The sequence below is a fragment of the Salmo salar genome, chromosome ssa14 (assembly GCF_905237065.1).
Source record: "Salmo salar chromosome ssa14, Ssal_v3.1, whole genome shotgun sequence".
NCBI classification, from domain to species: Eukaryota; Metazoa; Chordata; class Actinopteri; order Salmoniformes; family Salmonidae; genus Salmo; species Salmo salar.
The window spans coordinates 59161985-59181018 of record NC_059455.1 but is presented as its reverse complement, the minus strand read 5'-3'; the positions used below and the strand labels follow the sequence as shown (position 1 = coordinate 59181018).

Below are 19034 nucleotides of genomic sequence, written 5' to 3'. Positions count from 1 at the left end.
TATGATGTAGTGTATGAAGACCAGTTGGAAGGTAGTCCCGTGTAGCTCAGTTGGTAGAGCACGGCGCTTGCAACGCCAGGGTTGTGGGTTTGATTCCCACGGGGAACAAGTATGGAAAAAGTATGAAAATGTATGCATTCACAACCCTGGTAAGTTGCTCTGGATAAGAGCGTCTGCTAAATGACCTAAATGTAATGTAAATGGGTGGCTTGGGGATAGATCTTTCTTCAGATCCTCCAGCCTTCAGCTGTCCAAGATGGCGCCGGAGGGTAGGGCTGCCGTCTTATCGGCTCTTAACCAACCATGCTATTTTCTTTCTTTTTTTACGTTGTTCATAACTTGTTTTGTACATAATGTTGCTGCTACCGTCTCTTACGAATGAAAAGAGCGTCTGGACATCAGAACTGGGAATACTCACCTCAAATTGGATGAGGAGTTCTTCTTCAATGAGTGGGATGCGAGGGATATACTACGGACACCCAACCAGGCCCAGATCCCCGTGATTCGCTGGAAAAGGAAACGTAGGTTTCGCGGAAAGAGACCAGGATGCCTTGTGAGGATCAGGCGACGAGTGGCTAATCTGCCCTTGCCTTCCATTCTGCTAGCTAACGTTCAATCGCTGGGAAATAAATGGGACGAACTGAAAGCACGTATATCCTACCAACTGGACATTAAAAACTGTAATATCTTATGTTTCACCGAGTTGTGGCTGAATGACGACATTAAGAACATACAGCTGACGGGTTATACCCTCTATCGGCAGGACAGGACAGCAGCCTCTGGTAAGACACGGGGGTAAGACACATTTGTAACCAATAGCTGGTGCACAATATCTAAGGAAGTCTCAGGATTTTGCTCGCCTGAGGTAGAGTATCTCATGATAAGCTGTAGACCACACTATCTACTTAGAGAGTTTTCATCTGTATTTTTTGTAGCTGTCTACATACCACCACAGATCGAGGCTGGCACTAAAACCGCACTCAATGAGCTGTATTCCGCCATTAGCAAACAGGAAAACGCTCATCCAGAGGCAGTGCTCCTAGTGGCCGGGGACTTTAATGCAGGGAAACTTAAATCAGTTTTACCTCATTTCTATTAGCATGTTAAATGTGCAACCAGAGGGAAAAAAATTCTAGACCACCTTTACTCCACACACAGAGACGCGTACAAAGCTCTCCCTCGCTCTCCATTTGACAAATCTGACCATAACTCCATAACTCTATCCGACTGATTCCTACTTACAAACAAAAATTAAATCAGGAAGCACCATTGACTCGGTCTATAAAAAAAGTGTTCAGATGAAGCAGATGCTAAACTACAGGACTGTTTGGCTAGCACAGACTGGAATATGTTCCGGGATTCTTCCGATAGCATTGAGGAGTAAACCACATCAGTCACTGGCTTTATCAATAAGTGCATCGACGACTTCGTCCCCACAGTGACTGTACGTACATACCACAACCAGAAGCCATGGATTACAGGCAACATTCGCACTGAGCTAAAGGGTAGAGCTGCCGCTTTCAAGGAGCGGGACTCTAACCTGGAAGCTTATAAGAAATCCTGCTATGCCCTCCGACGAACCATCAAACAGGCAAAGCATCAATGCAGGACTAAGATCGAATCATACTACACCGGCTCCAATGCTCGTCAGATGTGCCAGGGCTTGCAAACTATTACAGACTACAAAGGGAAGTACAGCCGAGAGCTGCCCAGTGACACGAGCCTACCAGCAAGCTAAATAACTTCTATGCTCGCTTCGAGGCAAGTAACACTGAAACATGCATGAGAGCATCTGCTGTTCCAGATGACTGTGTGATCATGCTCTCCGCAGCCAATGTGAGTAAGACCTTTAAACAGGTCAACATTCACAAGGCCGCTGGGCCAGACGGATTACCAAGACATGTACTCCGAGCATGCACTGACCAACTGGAAAGTGTCTTCACTGACATTTTCAACCTCTCCCTGTCTGAGTCTGGAATACCTACATGTTTCAAGCAGACCACCATAGTCCCTGTGCCCAAGAACACTAAGGTAACCTGCCTAAATGACTACCGACTCGTAGCACTCACATCTGTAGCCATGAAATGCTTTGAAATGCTAGTCATGTCTCACATCAACACAATTATACCAGAAAACCTAGACCCACTCCAATTTGCATACCGCACCAACAGATCCACAGATGATGCACTCCACACTGCCCTTTCCCACCTGGACAAAAGGAACACCTATGTGAGAATACTATTCATTGACTACAGCTCAGTGTTCAACAACATAGGGCCCTCAATGCTCATCATTAAGCTAAGGACCCTGGGACTAAACACCTCCCTCTGCAACTGGATCCTGGACTTCCTGATGGGCCACACCCAAGTGGTAAGGGTAGGTAACAACACATCCGCCACACTGATCCTCTACACAGGGGCCCCTCAGGGGTGTGTGCTCAGTCACCTCCTGTACTCCCTGTTCACTCATGACTGCATGGCCAGGCACGACTCCAACACCATCATTAAGTTGGCTGATGATACAACAGTGGTAGGCCTGATCACCGACAACAATGAGACGGCCTATAGGGAGGAGATAAGACAACCTCTCCCTCAACATGACCAAGACGATGGAGATTATTGTGGACTACAGGAAAAGGAGGAGCGAGCGAGCACCCATTCTCATCGACGGGGCTGTAGTGGAACAGTTCCTTGGCGTCCACATCACCAACAAATTAACATGGTCCAAGCACACCAAGACAGTCGTGAAGAGGGCACGACAAAACCTATTCCCCCTCAGGAGACTGAAAAGATTTGGCATGGGTCCTGAGATCCTCAAAAGGTTTTACAGCTGCACCATCGAGAGCATCCTGACGGGTTGCATCACTGCCTGGTATGGCAACTACATAATTATCTCAATTACCTCAACACTGGTGCCCCCCGCACATTGACACATTGACACATTGACTCTGTACCGATACACCCTGTATATAGCCCCGCTATTGTTATTTACTGCTGCTCTTTAATTATTTGTTATACTTATCTCTTACTTTTTTAGGGATTTTCTTAAAACTGCATTGTTTTTTAAGGGCATGTAAGTGAGCATTTCACTGTAAGGTCTACTACACCTGTTGTATTCGGCGCATGTGACCTTTAAAATTTGATTTGATTTGAATATCCCTACTCTGTCACACCCTGATCTATTTCACCTGTCTTTGTGCTTGTCTCCACCCGCCTCCAGGTGTCGCCCATCTTCCCCATTATCCCTGTGTATTTATACCTGTGTTCTCTGTTTGTCTGTTGCCAGTTTGTTTTGTTTATGAAACCTACCAGCGTTTGTTCCCTGGCTCCTGTCTGTTCTTGCTCCTGTTTTCTAGTCCTTCCCGGTTTTGACCGTTCTGCCTGCCCTGACCCTGAGCCTGCCTGCCATTCTATACCTTGCCCCACCTCACTGGATTATTGACCCCTGCCTGCCCTGATCCTGAGACAGCCTGCCATTCTGGACCCTTTGCACACTCTCTGGATTACTGACCCCTGCCTGTCTTTGACCTGTAATTTGCCTGCCCCTGCATTACAAATAAACTTTTGTTTCTTCGACACTGTCTGCATCTGGGTCATACATGAAACCTGATATACTCTCTGCAAAACACGAGGCTGCATTTTCAGTCCCTCACATTAGTGCAATATTGATAACATGGCAATAGCCTAACACATCACAATGACACCAGTATAAAGATCTACGCACTGCAGTAAAACTCAGGGCCAGGATGGGAGATTGGATGCAACAGCAGCAGAACCATTAGGAGCTCTGAAAGCATCAGCTCTCATGAACAACTCATACAGACTGCTCTAATTACTAATTGCCTCTTACCTAAACAAGAGACTAAGTTGTCCTAAAGTGGGAATCAGTCGGTTGCATTACAGTATGTGCTATTATAATGTTATTATTAGCTACTCTGTGTGAAAAATGCATGAAACCACAATTAATGAAATAAACAACTATATACACTAGTAGTGAGGTATAATTGAGGTTGTATTCTAGCTAGAATGATTGAGTTTGAGATCTGTTGAACTTGTGGATGATAAATATTTAGGGTTAATATGACATGAAACACTGGTCCTCTGTAGCTCAGTCGGTAGAGCATCGCATTTGCAACGGCAGAATAGTTGGCTTGATTCCCAGGACCACCCGTATGAAAAATGTATACACACGTGACTGTAAGTCACTTTAGATAAAAGGGTCTGCTAAATGGCATATATTATTATTATTATTATATCATTTTTGGGGAATTTAGCAGATGCTCTTAACCAGAGCGACTTACAGTAGTGTACTCACATTTTTTGTACTGGCCCCTCGTGGGAATCGAAACCCACAACCCTGGAGTTGCAACTGAGCCACATGGGACCTATTAGTAATGTAGGGTTAATATAACATGAAACGCTGACTGATATAAGTAGTATTGCAGTACTATTGCAGAATTGAATGCTGAAGGCCTGGTACGTTGCTGAGATAGATTGAGCAGGCTTGCTGGTGTTCTGCTTTGCTAGTTAAATTCCACTGAGTCACACTACAGTCCACCAAGACCAATAAACCCTGTGTGTTCCCAACCAGAAACACATGTTTGTACACCTAAGAAAGAGCGAATGGACATCCAAGTGTTTATCACAGTGGAACGATCAACTTTCAGTAGCGGAGGAATCATTTAGCTATCAGCGATACAATTCGGTTCAGTGTTTGAGTCTGTGGGTGAGTTCCGAAGGTGGTCTTAAAGTGGACTTGCCACAGGAGGAGTTTGAAGATGCAGCGTCTACTTTACCAATTCCAATGCTGCCTGATCTTAGCTCTAAATATATAGAAAGTGCCTTGGAGGTTGAAACATTCTGAAAGGCTCATAACATTCTGTCCGAAGCTCTCTTAACTCTTCTGGTGAGTTAACCCGAAAGGCACTGTGAACTTATCGCAAGTGAAGGTAGACATCAGGCATCTTCGACTTCCTGTCGACCTCTAACCCAAAAGGTCAAAGGTGCATGTGGGACTGCTAGAGCACATACAGTAAATCACATGACACAGAGAATGGTAATGCACTTACTGTAGGTTGCATAACGTATTGTTGATGAGGCATCCATGACGTACTCTGGACCTATGAGGGAGACATCAAATGAAACATCATTTTTGACTTAAGGTTACCCATGCCACCTCTTTTCCCTTACAATCAACAGTGTGCAATAACTGGTTTTCCATTGTCACGCTATTTCTCTGCATGCCAGTGCATGCTTGTGCCCTGTCCTTTCCCACTGTAACTTCCGTGCCTGGGAAGTGTGGGTGTGTTGAGGTAAGATGAAGCTAACAAGCCTTGGCCAGTTGAAAACACACAGGCCTTAAATTTGCAGAATTAGGCACAGCGTGTCATGCCACAGGCCAAGATGGCTCAACCCAGCTTGGGTCGACAGTGGCAATCCGAATATCGAGGGACAAGAACACACAAACTAACCCTGAAACAGAAAAAGACCTACAGCTCTATTGGACTTTGTGAGACATTCAGTTCAACAGAATTCCTGCTGTTGACAGTGAGAGAAGCCACAGTTGAATAAATGGACCATTTAGATTAGCTGGAGAGGAGTATTAGACAGCTAGTCAGAGACACACACGTCTGCCCATTGATCCTTGGGGAAATGATTGGACTCAACAAAGACAAACAGATGCTAATCTTCCATAAGAACGCCAATCCTCTGAGCTCGTTAAAGCCCATGATTTGGGGCTTGCCTAAACAAGTGAGGGTTTTTTATTGTATAGCACAGAGCCATGATTGTTTGTTTCTTCCTCACGATGTTTGTTCTCGAGACAACAGGAAGAAAAAGGAGATGAGACAATGCTTTGTTCCCTAATCGTCCACCTTTAGAATATTTCCATGTGACATCAACAAGATTCAAACTGCGTGTGCTTTTAAATGTTTTGACTGAGATTGAGTGTTTTTGTTCAAAACTAAATATTTTCATGGATGCATTAGTAGCAGCAGTGATGACTTAATAAGAAGCTGGTACATTGTGTGACTGACTATGTTGTCCAGTGGTCTAGTCTGAGGATGTCTGTCTACCTCTGGCTGACGCTGCCCTGAGCTTGTGTTTGATATTAAGGCAGCCAGAACACAGCAGGGCAGACCACATGGCTAGACCAGGAAGTGGATGGATTGTCCACTGTCAGGTGACAAAGTAATCAGGATGTTTTCCCAGCGCCCATTGTAAACAGAAAAACTGTTTACAATGGGCATTTGGCGAATTAGCCATCGTTTTAGTTTGTTTGTTATTTCCAGTAAATAAATACAATTGTAAAACACACAATTCAATAAACAATAAAGGATCTGCATCTGAGCAGATTATATGTAATAGTAGCCAATAAAAAAGGTGCAAAATGCTTCATATTTTCTACCACAAAGAACTGAAATCATATAATTTTTCTCCATTTTGCCCACTAGTGATTCCTTTGTCTCATACTGTATGCTTTGCTTCCTGCCTGCTCTACTCTTTGTACTTGAGCAGAAGATGGAGGACTCACCTTGCCTGGTGCTGCCTTGCTGAAGGGCAATATTACAGGAAGTGGTGGTGGCCAATATTGAAACTGTGAGGATTAATATTCCTCAAAAGCCAGGCCATTGTTTTTGATAAATCAATTTGGGAAGCCTTCGGAACGCGGATTAGCGCCGCGCCCCAGCCCACTTCTCACCCCAGCACTGGACCTGAGTTTTAATCAGACGTTTCTGAAAGGCGGACAAGCCAACCTTCACCAACCAACCCCCTTCCCTCTATCTTTCCTTCTCCGTCTTTATCTCTCTCTCTCTCCCTATCGCTCTCTCTCTCCAGCGCTCTCTCATTCTTGCTCTCTCACTCTCTCGTTCCATCTCTCTCACTCTCTCGTTCCATCTCTCTCTCCCTGTCGCTTTCCCTCTTTCTGCATTCTAATCAGCCTCAATGATAAACAGTGAGTGCTCTTGGGGGAAAGTGTAGGTGAACTGAACAGTGTCTCTTCCCTTCTGCTTGTTCTCCCATCTGGAGGTGCTTGAAATTGTGCGTGTTTAGAAATGGAAACGCTCTGTTTCACATGGTTCCAGGGATCAACTGGGATACAAAGTGTGGAATTCAGTTAGCAGGAAAAGGATGCAAAATTACTATGAAAGGTATGACAGCTTGAAAAAGCTTGAAAAGCACAACAGGGTCAGGACAGCGAGGGAAGAAACTGTTTGTTTTTCCCAACACTCTAATTCCTAACGGGCGTTGCTTTTCTCTTTTTTCCCTCCGTCTATTTCGTGCTCATTTTCTGTTGAGACTCTCCGTCTGTTGTGTTTTCATCCAGCATCGTTGGCAAACCAATGAGGAACGCTTCAAAGTTCCGAATCTCTGAGAGCCCCTTGCTGTTTTCCAGCCCCACAGCTTGCCCATCTCCCAGCCGGTCCCCAGCCGCCCCGCGGCTATCTCCCTCTGGGTACACTCCAGTACATCACTCACCTGATATGTGGAGACGGGGGAAGCAGCAATGAAGGGCGTGATGGACGTCTGTGCGATCATGCGATTGGTGGCGATACTGTAAGGCGAGGTGTAGAACCTGAGGGGAGAGAGGAAACAGAGCAGGTGAAAGGGAGGTCAGACCCTGGTACTGGATGACACTATGTATGTTTGGTTAGGGAACAACCGTTTCCAAAAGCTGATTGGGAATTAACATTCATTTATAGACACCAGTATGTGAGGACATTTTTGTGTGTTTCATGCCTTAGGCTTTTTATGTACTAACCTCTAATTGAACCATATAAAATATTTTCCATAAATATTCCTCGAGCCAGTCTATCGCCACATAAGGACTGGAATGAACCATACAACAGAAACAATCTCTCTACTAAAATACCTTTTATGTCCATTGATCCATGCACACCAATAAACACACCCACATAGTCGTCTATGCACAGATCCGCGCAGTCAGTCTTTGAGGCCGTACAGACAGAGCTTCCTTCATGTGGGTATAGCCCTTCATTGTCTTGTTTCATCCCTTTGCCTGCTCAAATCAAACGCAACGCAATATATTGTGTTTCGTGGGGCGCATAAAAGTTTCATGAAGCATCTTATGGCTTCTCGATTGAAAAGTCTGGTTTTATCAGATCAAAATTGAGCTTTGTCATCACATAAAAAAATGTCCGTCTGTGTTTTCGCCCCCACCAGCCTCGAGCAATAAGGCTATACCATGTTGGCTGGCTTAGGCTGATTGCTGACTTCAATCCACAGTGTTTGGGAAAACTCAATGCATTTAAAGAAGGCTATTCCAAGGTGTTGAGTTTGGCTCTTGGGGAAAGAGCTGGCGGGCTACTGTATCACGGCGGGCTACTTTAACATCCCTGGGTGTCATTTCTATCCCCTCGCTGGTTAAGTGCAATGTTATACCACTCTCAATGGCCCTCTGTTGGTAGAGCGTAGTGCTCGCAACGCCAGAATAGGGGGTTCGATTCATGGGACCAAGTACCCTTATGTAAAACGTAAGTCACTTTGGATAAAGGCGTTTGCTAAATGGCATATATTACAATTATATATTATGATACAACTAGCATGTGTGGGCTTTGTACAAAGGCTACATATACAGTACCAGTCAAACGCTTGGACACACCTACTCATTCAAGGTTTTTTCTTTAGTTTTACTATTTTCTACATTGTAGAATAATAGTGAAGACATCAAAACTATAAAAAAACACATATGGAATCATGTAGTAACCAAAAAAAGTGTTACACAAATAAATATAGATTTTAGATTCTTCAAAGTAGCCACCCGTTGCCTTGATGACAGCTTTGCACACTCTTGGCATTCTCTCAACCAGCTTCATGAGGAATGCTTTTCCAACAGACTTGAAGGAATTTCCACATATGCTAAGCAGTGGTTGGCTGCTTTACCTTCACTCTGCAGTCCAACTAATCCCAAAACATCTCAATTGGGTTGAGGTCGGGTGATTGTGGAGGCCAGGTCATCTGATGCAGCACCATCACTCTCCTTCTTGGTCAAATAGCCGTTACACAGCCTGGAGGTGTGTTTTGGGTCATTGTTGGGTTGAAAAACAAATTATAGTCCCACTAAGCGCAAACCAGATGGGATGGCGTATCGCTGCAGAATGCTGTGGTAGCCATTCTGGTTAAGTGTGCCTTGAATTCTAAATAAATCACAGACAGTGTCACCAGCAAAGAAACCCCACACCATCACACCTCCTCCTCCATGCTTCACGGTGGGAACTACACATGAGATCATCCGTTTACCTACTCACCTGTCTCACAAAGACATGGCGGTTGGAACCAAAAAAAGGACAGATTTCCACCGGTCTAATGTCCATTGCTCGTGTTTCTTGGCCCAAGCAAGTCTCTTCTTCTTAATGGTGTCCTTTAGTGGTGGTTTCTTTGCAGCAATTCAACTATGAAGGCCTAATTCACGCAGTCTCCTCTGAACAGTTGATGTTGAGATGTGCCTGTTATTTGAACTCCGTGAAGCATTTATTTGGGCTGCAATCTGAGGTGCAATTAACTCTAATGAACTTATCCTCTGCAGCAGAGGTAACTCTGGGTCTTCCTTTCCTGTGGCGGACCTCATGACAGCCAGTTTCATCATAGTGCGTGATGGTTTTTACGACTGCACTTTCAAAGTTCTTGAAATTTTACGGATTGACTGACCATGTCTTAAAGTAATGATGAACTATTGTTTCTCTTTGCTTATTTGAGCTGTTCTTGCCATCATTTTTATTTTACCAAATATGGCTAACTTCTGTATACCACCCCTACCTTGTCACAACACAACTGATTGGCTTAAACACATTAAGAAGGAAAAACATTCCACATATTAACTTTTAACAAGGCACACATGTTAATTGAAATGCATTCCAGGTGACTACCTCATGAAGCTGGTTGAGAGAATGTCAATAGTATGCAAAGCTGTCATCAAGGCAAAGGGTGACTAATTTGAAAAATCTCAAATATAATATATATTTTGATTTGTTTAACACTTTTTTGGTTACTACATGATTCCATGTGTGTTATTTCAGAATGTTGATGTCTTCACTATTATTCTACAATGTAGAAAATAATAAAAAATAAAGAAAAACTCTGGAATGAGTAGCTGTGTCCAAATTTTTGACTGGTACTGTAATTATAAAATTGAAAAGCCTTACTTACAGTAGATTCTGTATTGCTACCTTCTACACTATACCTCAATTTATTTTATTTTATGCGTTGAAATCTTGGATTAAAATTACTAACAATGACTTGAACTACAGGTGGAATAAAAAAACATGACCTCACGAAACGTGTTAATGTGTTGTTTCTCCAGCTGTTAATATTTGTCTGAAAATGCCAAGGAAATACAGGCTTTAAAGGCCCAGTGCAGACAAACACTTTTCCTGTGTTTTATATACACTATATATACAAAAGCATGTGGACACCCCTTAAAATGAGTGGATTTGCCTGCTTCAGCCACACCCTTTGCTGACAGGTGTATAAAATTGAGCACACCGCCATTCAATCTCCATAGACAAATATTATATAGGTGGCACCGTAATAGGATGCCACCTTTCCAACAAGTCAGTTTGTCAAATTTCTGCCCTGCTAGGGCTGCCCCGGTCAACTGTAAGTGCTGTTATTGTGAAGTGGAAAGGTCTAGGAGCAACAACTGCTCAACCGCGAAGTGGTAGTACATAAAAGCTCACAGAACGGGACTGCCGAGTGCTGAAGCATGTAGCGCGTAAAAATAATCTATCCTCGGTTGCAACACTCACTACCAAGTTCCAAACTGCCTCTGGAAGCAACGTCAGCACAATAACTGTTTGTCTGGAGCTTCATGAAATGGGTTTCCATGTACGAGCTCGGACTCTGGAGCAGTGGAAAAGTGGTCTCTGGAGTGATGAATCACGCTTCACCATCTGGCAGTCCGACAGACGAATCTGGATTTGGCGGATGCCCAGAGAACGCTACCTGCCCCAATGCATAGTGCCAACTGTAAAGTTTGGTGGAGGAGGAATAATGGTCTGGGGTTGTTTTTCATGGTTCGGGCTAGGCCCCTTAGTTCCAGTGAAGGGAAATCTTAACGCTACAGCATACAATGACATTCTAGACGATTGTGTGCATCCAACTTTGTGGCAACAGTTTGCGGAAGGCCCTTTCCTGTTTCAGCATGACAATGCCCTTATGCACAAAGCAAGGTCCATACAGAAATGTTTTGTCGAGATCGGTGTGGAAGAACTTGACTGGCCTGCACAGAGCCATGACCACAACCCCATCGAACACCTTTGGGATGAATTGGAATGCCGACTGCGAGCCAGGCCAAATCGCCCAACATCAGTGCCCAACCTTACTAATGCTAGTGGCTGAATGGAAGCATGTCCCCGCAGCAATGTTCCAAAATGTAGTAGAAAGCCTTCACAGATGTGGCTGTTATAGCAGAAAAGGGGGACCAACTACATATTAATGCTCATGAGTTTGGAATGTGATGTTCGACGAGCGGGTGTCCACATACTTTTGGTTATTATTAGCGGCTTGTGTATTTTTTAATATCAAGGAGTATTTAACTTTCTCTGGTCATAGGCGTAACAACATGAATTGGTGCATGAGGCAGAAATAATGCAGTGTGACTTGAGTTTCGCCATCAGCTGGAAGACTGTGTCCCCATTTCTCAGCGGAGAGAGGGAGAGCGGAGGGAGGGTGCGTCGGGTGAGAGGCAGCCTCACCGCTGATCCCTCCCTCCCCTCAGACTGAGCATCAGATGCAGACCATCAGTCCAGTAAGAAAAAATAAGATTGTGATAAGAATGATTGTGATCACAAGTAACACAACAAATGATCTATTACCAGTGTGATCATATACCAACATTGGCAGGGCAATATGCAGTGATAATGTATTGGGTATGTATTGGGCCAATAGCCTACTGCACAAACCTCATTGCTTCAGAACGGTTTTTAATTGGTTAATGTTGCATAGACTTATGTTATTTAAGTCATGTCACAAAAAAAATCTGAGCGGTAGATCTGGGCTTGCATTTTGACTCGGAAAGGGATCTTGACTCAGAAAAGGTTGGTGACCACTGACATAGAACTATTGTCACTGACTACAAGTCTTTAAGTCATCTCAACATACTGCAATCATACAGTATATTCTCCATATACTGTATCTATACATTACTATTGTATGTCTACTAAATGGTCACTGTGCTATTCTCCATGTTTCCTCTAACTTAAACGTTGATGTCGGGCCTCTTAATTACAACGTACTGTTACGGTTCTAAAATGGCCAGTGTTGAATCTAATGAGATGCTATTCATTCATCCAGTCTTATTCCAGAGTCATTGAGAGTAAGTGCTTCAGGAAGCAGGGAGTGAGTGAGAAGCTTCCTGTCACAGACTGAGGCCACATTGAGATAGGACGGAACTCAAGGCTCTCCGCCCCTTCCTGTTACGGCACACAGCGAAAAATAGAACACTTTGCTAGGACATTCATTTCCATGGCACCCCTTAGCACACCGACACGGAAGGCACGCATACGCACACAATCAGAGTCACAGACAAAGGGACAGGAACACATGCAGGCAACCAGGCATGAAAGCATACATGCACGCACGAACAAACGCCTGAGACCTATCACCAATACATCTCTTATAGATTCTTTAAATAGATTGACTCTTACCCATTCTGCATAGCAGCAGGATCATATGTTAACTGCATACCAGTCTGTAACACAAGAGAGACGAGACATATCACAGGTTAATCATTGAATTTCAAATTCAAGTCAGCACAATAAACAGGTTTTGAGAGATAGGAAACAAAAAGGGATTTCAATACACTTTATGCATGTGGGACAATGATCGACACAAGCCTTTTAGAGACAGAGAGTGAGAGAGAGAAAGAGAGAGAGACAGAGAGAAAGAAGAGAGGAATGGCGGTGAGTGTACGCGTGAACGTGTGTGAGGCCCTTGTATCTCTTCCTCTTTCTCACCCTCTCTCGTTTTGTTCCCATCTCTCTCTCTCTTCTCTCCCTCTCTCCCTGCAACCTGTCATCTGCATTCCTGTAGCCTCTCTCCCAGAGGAGGCCTAATCCCATTTCTTTTAACGGGAACCTGCTGACGACAGCAGATTTCATCAGCACGCTGTCCAGCTCTCTCCCCGTCCCCCTCTCTCTCTCTCTCTCGCTCTCTGTCCCCCTCTCTCATTCTCCCCCTCTCTCCCTACCTACCTCTCTCTCTCTTTCTCTCCCTACCTCTCTCTCTCCATACCTCTTACTCCCTCGTTCCTTCAGGAGGGTTGTGTGAGCTAAAAGGCAGGAATGACCCTCAGGAACTAGGGGGGGGGATCAGTGTACATAGACATCACCCACGTGAGTGAGGGGGAAAAAGAGATCCAATGAATACTACACCGGATGCATAAGCCCTTAGTGACACGGCCACTGCGGATGTGCGCGGCATTAGCATAATATACAGTAGGCCTGTGTGTGGTCATTCATGTGAGTGTGTTTGAGTGTGAGTACGAGTGTTTGCATTTGAGAGATGTTTGAGTGTTGAAGGGGGGGTGTCTGCATTTGATAGTATGCATGTGCACATATATACAGTTGAAGTTTACATACACCTTAGCCAAATTCATTAAAACTCAGTTTTTCACAATTCCTGACATTTAGTAAAAATTCCCTGTCTTAGGTCAGTTAGGACTTAATTTTAAGAATGTGAAATGTCAGAATAATAGTAGAGAGAATGATTTATTTCAGCTTTTATTTCTTTCATCACATTCCCAGTGATTCAGAAGTTTACATAACATAATTAGTACTAGGTAGCATTGCCTTTAAATTGTTTAACTTGGGTCAAACGTTTCGGGTAGCCTTCCACAACCTTCCCACAATAAGTTGGGTGAATTTTTCCTTCCCTTGATCCTGACTAGTGTCCCAGTCCCTGCCGCTGAAAAACATCCCCACAGCATGATGCTGCCACCACCATGCTTCACTGTAGGGATGGTGTAAGATTTCCTGTAGACGTGATGCTTGGCGTTCAGGCCAAAGAGTTCAATCTTGGTTTTATCAGACCAGATGATCTTGTTTCTCATGGTCTGAGAGTCTTTAGGTGCTTTTTGGAAAACTTCAAGTGGGCTGTCATGTGCCTTTTACTGAGGAGCGGCTTCTGTCTGGCCACTCTACCATAAAGGCCAGATTGGTGGAGTGCTGCAGAGATGGTTGTCCTTCTCGAAGTTTCTTCCATCTTCACAGAGGAACTCTGGAGCTCTGTCAGAGTGACCATCGGGTTCTTGGTCACCTCACTGACCAAGGCCCTTCTCGACCTCATGGCTTGGTTTCTGCTCTGACATGCACTGTCAACTGTGGGACATTATATAAACAGGTGTGTGCCTGTTTATATAATGATGTCCAACCAACTGAACTTACCACAGGTGGACTCCAATCAAGTTGTAGAAACAACTCAAGGATGATAAATGGAAACAGGATGCATTTCGAGCCTCATAGCAAAGGGTCTGAATACTTATGTAAATAAGATATTTCTGTTTTTATTTTTAATACATTTGCTAAAATTTCTAAAAACCTGTTTTCGCTTTGGCATTATGGGGTATTGTGTGTAGATTAATGAGGAAATACAATTCTTTTATCCATTTTAGAATAAGGCTGTAACATAACAAAATGTGGAAAAGGTAAAGGGGTTTGAATACTTTACAATTGCACTGTGTATACAGTATACATACACTGAACATAAATGTAAACGCAACATGCAACAATTTCAACGATTTTACTGAGTTAAAGTTCATATAAGAAAATCATTCAATTTAAATAAATTCATTAGGCACAAATCTATGGATTTCACATGATTGGTCAGAGGCGCAGTCATGGGTGGGCTTGGGAGTGCATAAGCCCACCCACTGGGGAGCCAGGCCCAGCCAATCAGAATGAGTTTTTCCCCACAAAAGGGCTTTATTACAGAAATAAATACTCCTCAGTTTCATCAGCTATCCATGTGGCTGGTCTCAGATGATCCCACAGGTGAAGAAGCCAGATGTTGAGGTCCTGGGCTGGTGTGGTTACACATGGTCTGTGGTTGTGAGGCCGGTTGGACGTACTGCCAAATTCTCTAAAACAATGTTGGAGGCGGCTTATGGTAGAGAAATGAACATTAAATTATCTGGCAACAGCTTGGTTGGATATTCCTGCAGTCAGCATGCCAACTGCACGCTCCCTCAAAACTTGAGACATCTGTGGCATTGTGACAGAACTGCACATTTTAGAGTGGCCTTTTATTGTCCCCAGCACAATGTGCACCTGTGTAATGATCATGCTGTTTAATGAGCTTCTTGATATTCCACACCTGACAAGTGGATAGATTATACTGGCAAAGGAGAAATGCTCACTAACAGGGTTGTGAACAAATTTGTGCACATTTGAGAGAAATAAGCTTTTATTTCAGCTCAAGAAACATGGGACCAACACTTTACATGTTGTGTTTATATTTATGTTCAGTATATGTGCCTGTATGTTCCACTGACAGGAAGTCTGTGTACTGGTATGTGTCTGAGTTAGGGTGGAATATCTTCCTGGTATTTTACAAATGTTCCATCCTGAGAATAAATCGTTTTTCTCCCGGGTAACCCAGTATTTCCCGCCAAAACCGGAAGTGTCATTCAAAGCATTATAAAGCGTATAAATAGGCTTATGTCTGGATTTGATTAGAGCTTTGATAAAAAATTTAAGCCTGATGCTACCTGAGCCTGATGAGCCATACATTAAATACATTTAATGTGCGCAAGCCCAAAAACGGCCAAATGATTGAGTCATTATCCAAAACATACAGTATATGATAGGCTACTACTGCACATTAAACATAACAGAAAAACCTAAAAGCCCATAGATGTAGCTAGTTATGTGCTCTATTGGGTAAATAAATGAAACTAGCACTAGTAGAGTCATCTTTTTGAGTGTGAACTGTATTACTGTACTGTATTATACTGTATTATATGGACTGGAATTACACACATTGTTCAAACCATGATAAAGCAGGGAGAGAACATGCGATTCCATACTGAGATGGGCTGTCTGTCACCACCCTGAGCGTTGATAATTCATCATGCAGAGGCCGCAGAGAAGCCAGATTTAGACATTGCAAATCATTTAACAGTTACATTTCACGCCACGCTGTTCATATGCATCATTTGTCATTTAACAGTTTCTGGCACTTTTTTATCCCGGGAAAAGGGAGTGGTTTTGGGTGGTAAATCCCAGTACACCTTGGTAAGCGGGTTCCCGACATTCAACCCTAGTCTGAGTGTATGCATCTGCATGTGCATCGCGGTATGTATGCACTGCATGTTTCACTGTGTGCATGCGTCTATATGTGCATGCCCAAGTCTATGTGTTTGTATCTGTGTATGTGCTTCAGTGTGTGTATGTGTTTATATTTGTGTGCCTATACAGGGCCTTCAGAAAGTATTCACACCCCTTGAGTTTTTCCACATTTTGTTGTGTTACAGCCTGAATTTAAAACAGAGACTTTGTGTCACTGGCCTACACACAATACCCCGTAATGTCAAATTGGAATCATATTCTTATAAATAAGTATTCTACTCTTTTGTTATGGCAAGCCTACACAAGCTTCAGGAGAAAGAAATGTGCTTAACGAGTCACATAATAAGTTGCATGGACTCACTCTGCGTGCAATAATAATGTTTAACATGATTTTTGAATGACTACCTCATCTCTGTACCTCACACATAAAATAATCTGTAAGGTCCCTCATTAGAGCAGTGAATTTCAAATACAGATTCAACCACAAAAACCAGGAAGGTCACCTATTGGTAGATGGGTAAAAATAAGAAGAAATGAACTTTATGTCCTGAATACAAAGCGTTATGTTTGGAGCAAATCCAACACATCACTGACTACAACTCTTCATATTTTCAAGCATAGTGGTGGATGTTATGGATATGCTTGTGAAGGGCAAGGACTAAGGGAGTTTTTTTAGGATAAAAATAACCGGAATAGAGAAAACCACAGGCAAAATCCTAGAGGAAAACCTGGTTCAGGCTGCTTTCCAACAGACACTAGGAGACAAATTCACCTTTCAGCAGGACAATAACCTAAAAGACAAGGCCAAATATATCCTGCTTACCAAGACGACATTGAATGTTCCTGAGTGGCCTAGTTACAGTTTAGACTTAAATCCGCTTGAAAATCTATGGCAAGACTTGAAAATGGCTGTCAAGCAATGATCAACAACCAACTTGACAGAGCTTGAAGAATTTTATAAAGAATAATGTACAAATATAGTACAATCCAGGTGTGCAAAGCTCTTAGAGACTTACCCAGAAAGACCCACAGCTGTAATCGCCGCCAAAGGTGGTTCTAACATGTAATGACTTAGGGGTGTGATAACATATGCAAATTAGATATTGCTGTATTTAATTTTCAATACATTTGCAAAACTTTCTAAAAACATGTTTTCACTTTGTCATTACAGGATATTGTGTGTAAATGGGTGAGAAAAAACATATATTTAATACATTCTGAATTCAGGCTGTAACACAACAAAATGTGGATTAAGTCAAGGGGCATGAATACATTCTGAAGGCACTGTACGTGATAATGGCCATCCCAGACATGGCCAGCTGTCTGGTGAGGCTGATAAGTCCCATGCGTGGTGCCCTTACTTCCATGTGTTAATGAATTCCACACCATGGCTGCCTGGCTCACACAGACAATCCCCCATAAGGGTCGGCTGCATCGCCATGACTGATTATGCATGCTGTTGGCGTGTCCGGTACAAAGAGAGAGAGAGAATGTGTGTGTAAGAAAGAAAGAAAGTAAGATGAAGAGGAGAGAGAGAAAAAAGTGTATGTGAGAAAGAATATGTGTCTGAGTATGTGTGGGAAAGAGAAATAAATGTACAAGAGAAAATTAGAGTATGTGAGAAAGAGAGTATGTGAGGGAGAGAAAGTGACAGTATGTGAGGGAGAGAAAGTGAGAGTATGTGTCTCGGAGAGGAAGTTGGAGCATGTGAGGGAGAGAAAGTGACAGTATGTGTCTCGGAGAGGAAGTTGGAGCATGTGAGGGAGAGAAAGTGACAGTATGTGTCTCGGAGAGGAAGTTGGAGCATGTGAGGGAGAGAAAGTGACAGTACGTGAGGGAGAGAAAGTCGGTCCCTCTGGCAGCTGGAAGGACACCTGTACTGGACTTGGTGTCCGGCTGTAGGTCACACAGACACAAATACACACATACACGCACACACAGACACACACACACACCCTCTTTCCCTCTCGCTCAAAAACATCAGTCAGGCTTCCTTTCACACAGGGGAGAACCGGGTCGTCTTGCCATTAACACTTTCCCCAAAGAGAAAGCACTTGAGCTAGTGTGACGTGAGACTGTGTGTAGGTGTTAACGATTGAATGATTTATGGTGTGTGCGTATGAGTGTATGCTGTGTGTGCCCGTGTCCGTGTGAGCATGCGTGACTCAGACAGAGTACGTGTGCTTGAACCCACGTGACTTTGCGTGTGAGTTTTGCATGTGTGCGCGTGTAAGGGCCCATCGTTCATAAGATGTAACGCATGTTTGAGAGAGTGTTCGCATGCCTCATAGCCACTTAGAAGAAACTTGTCCCTTCTTCCAAAACCTCCGTCTGACTTCTGACCCCTTTTCAACTACTGACTAATCACGCAACAATGGGGTTGCTTGCTGCTCTACGGGTGCTCTACTAAACCCCCGGTGTGTTCTGGGAGTTTGGCTGACTTAAAAAGGGGTTCAATGGGGAACGTAGCAAATGGCGTGATCTGGGCGGCCCCTCTTCATCTGGCCACAGAACGGGAGGCCCCTGGTGAAGGATTGGAGAGCGTCTGATTAAATAGACTCACATATGAAACCGACCTCCCAGCGCTGGCTGTGCTGCTGATCAATGACTGTGGGGGGCCTCGTTGACACACACACACACACACAAAGTTACGAACAAACGTGCGTGCTCACACACACATACAGAACATACTGTATGTGTGTGCACTCTCGATCTCACAAGCCCGCGCGCA

At 43.7% G+C, this 19034-nt stretch overlaps 1 protein-coding gene across 1 annotated transcript in view; it reads right to left on the bottom strand.

Moving 5' to 3' along the window:
- Nucleotides 1–19034, bottom strand: part of LOC106570076 (RNA-binding motif, single-stranded-interacting protein 3) — a 226843-nt gene that overhangs the window by 24582 nt on the left and 183227 nt on the right. Inside the window, exons 8-10 of the mRNA XM_014142038.2 lie at nt 12665–12708; nt 7479–7575; nt 5069–5119 (exon numbers count right to left, since the gene is read on the bottom strand). Of these exons, the coding sequence (XP_013997513.1) occupies nt 5069–5119; nt 7479–7575; nt 12665–12708 (192 nt within the window). The remainder of the gene's footprint in view (nt 1–5068; nt 5120–7478; nt 7576–12664; nt 12709–19034) is intronic.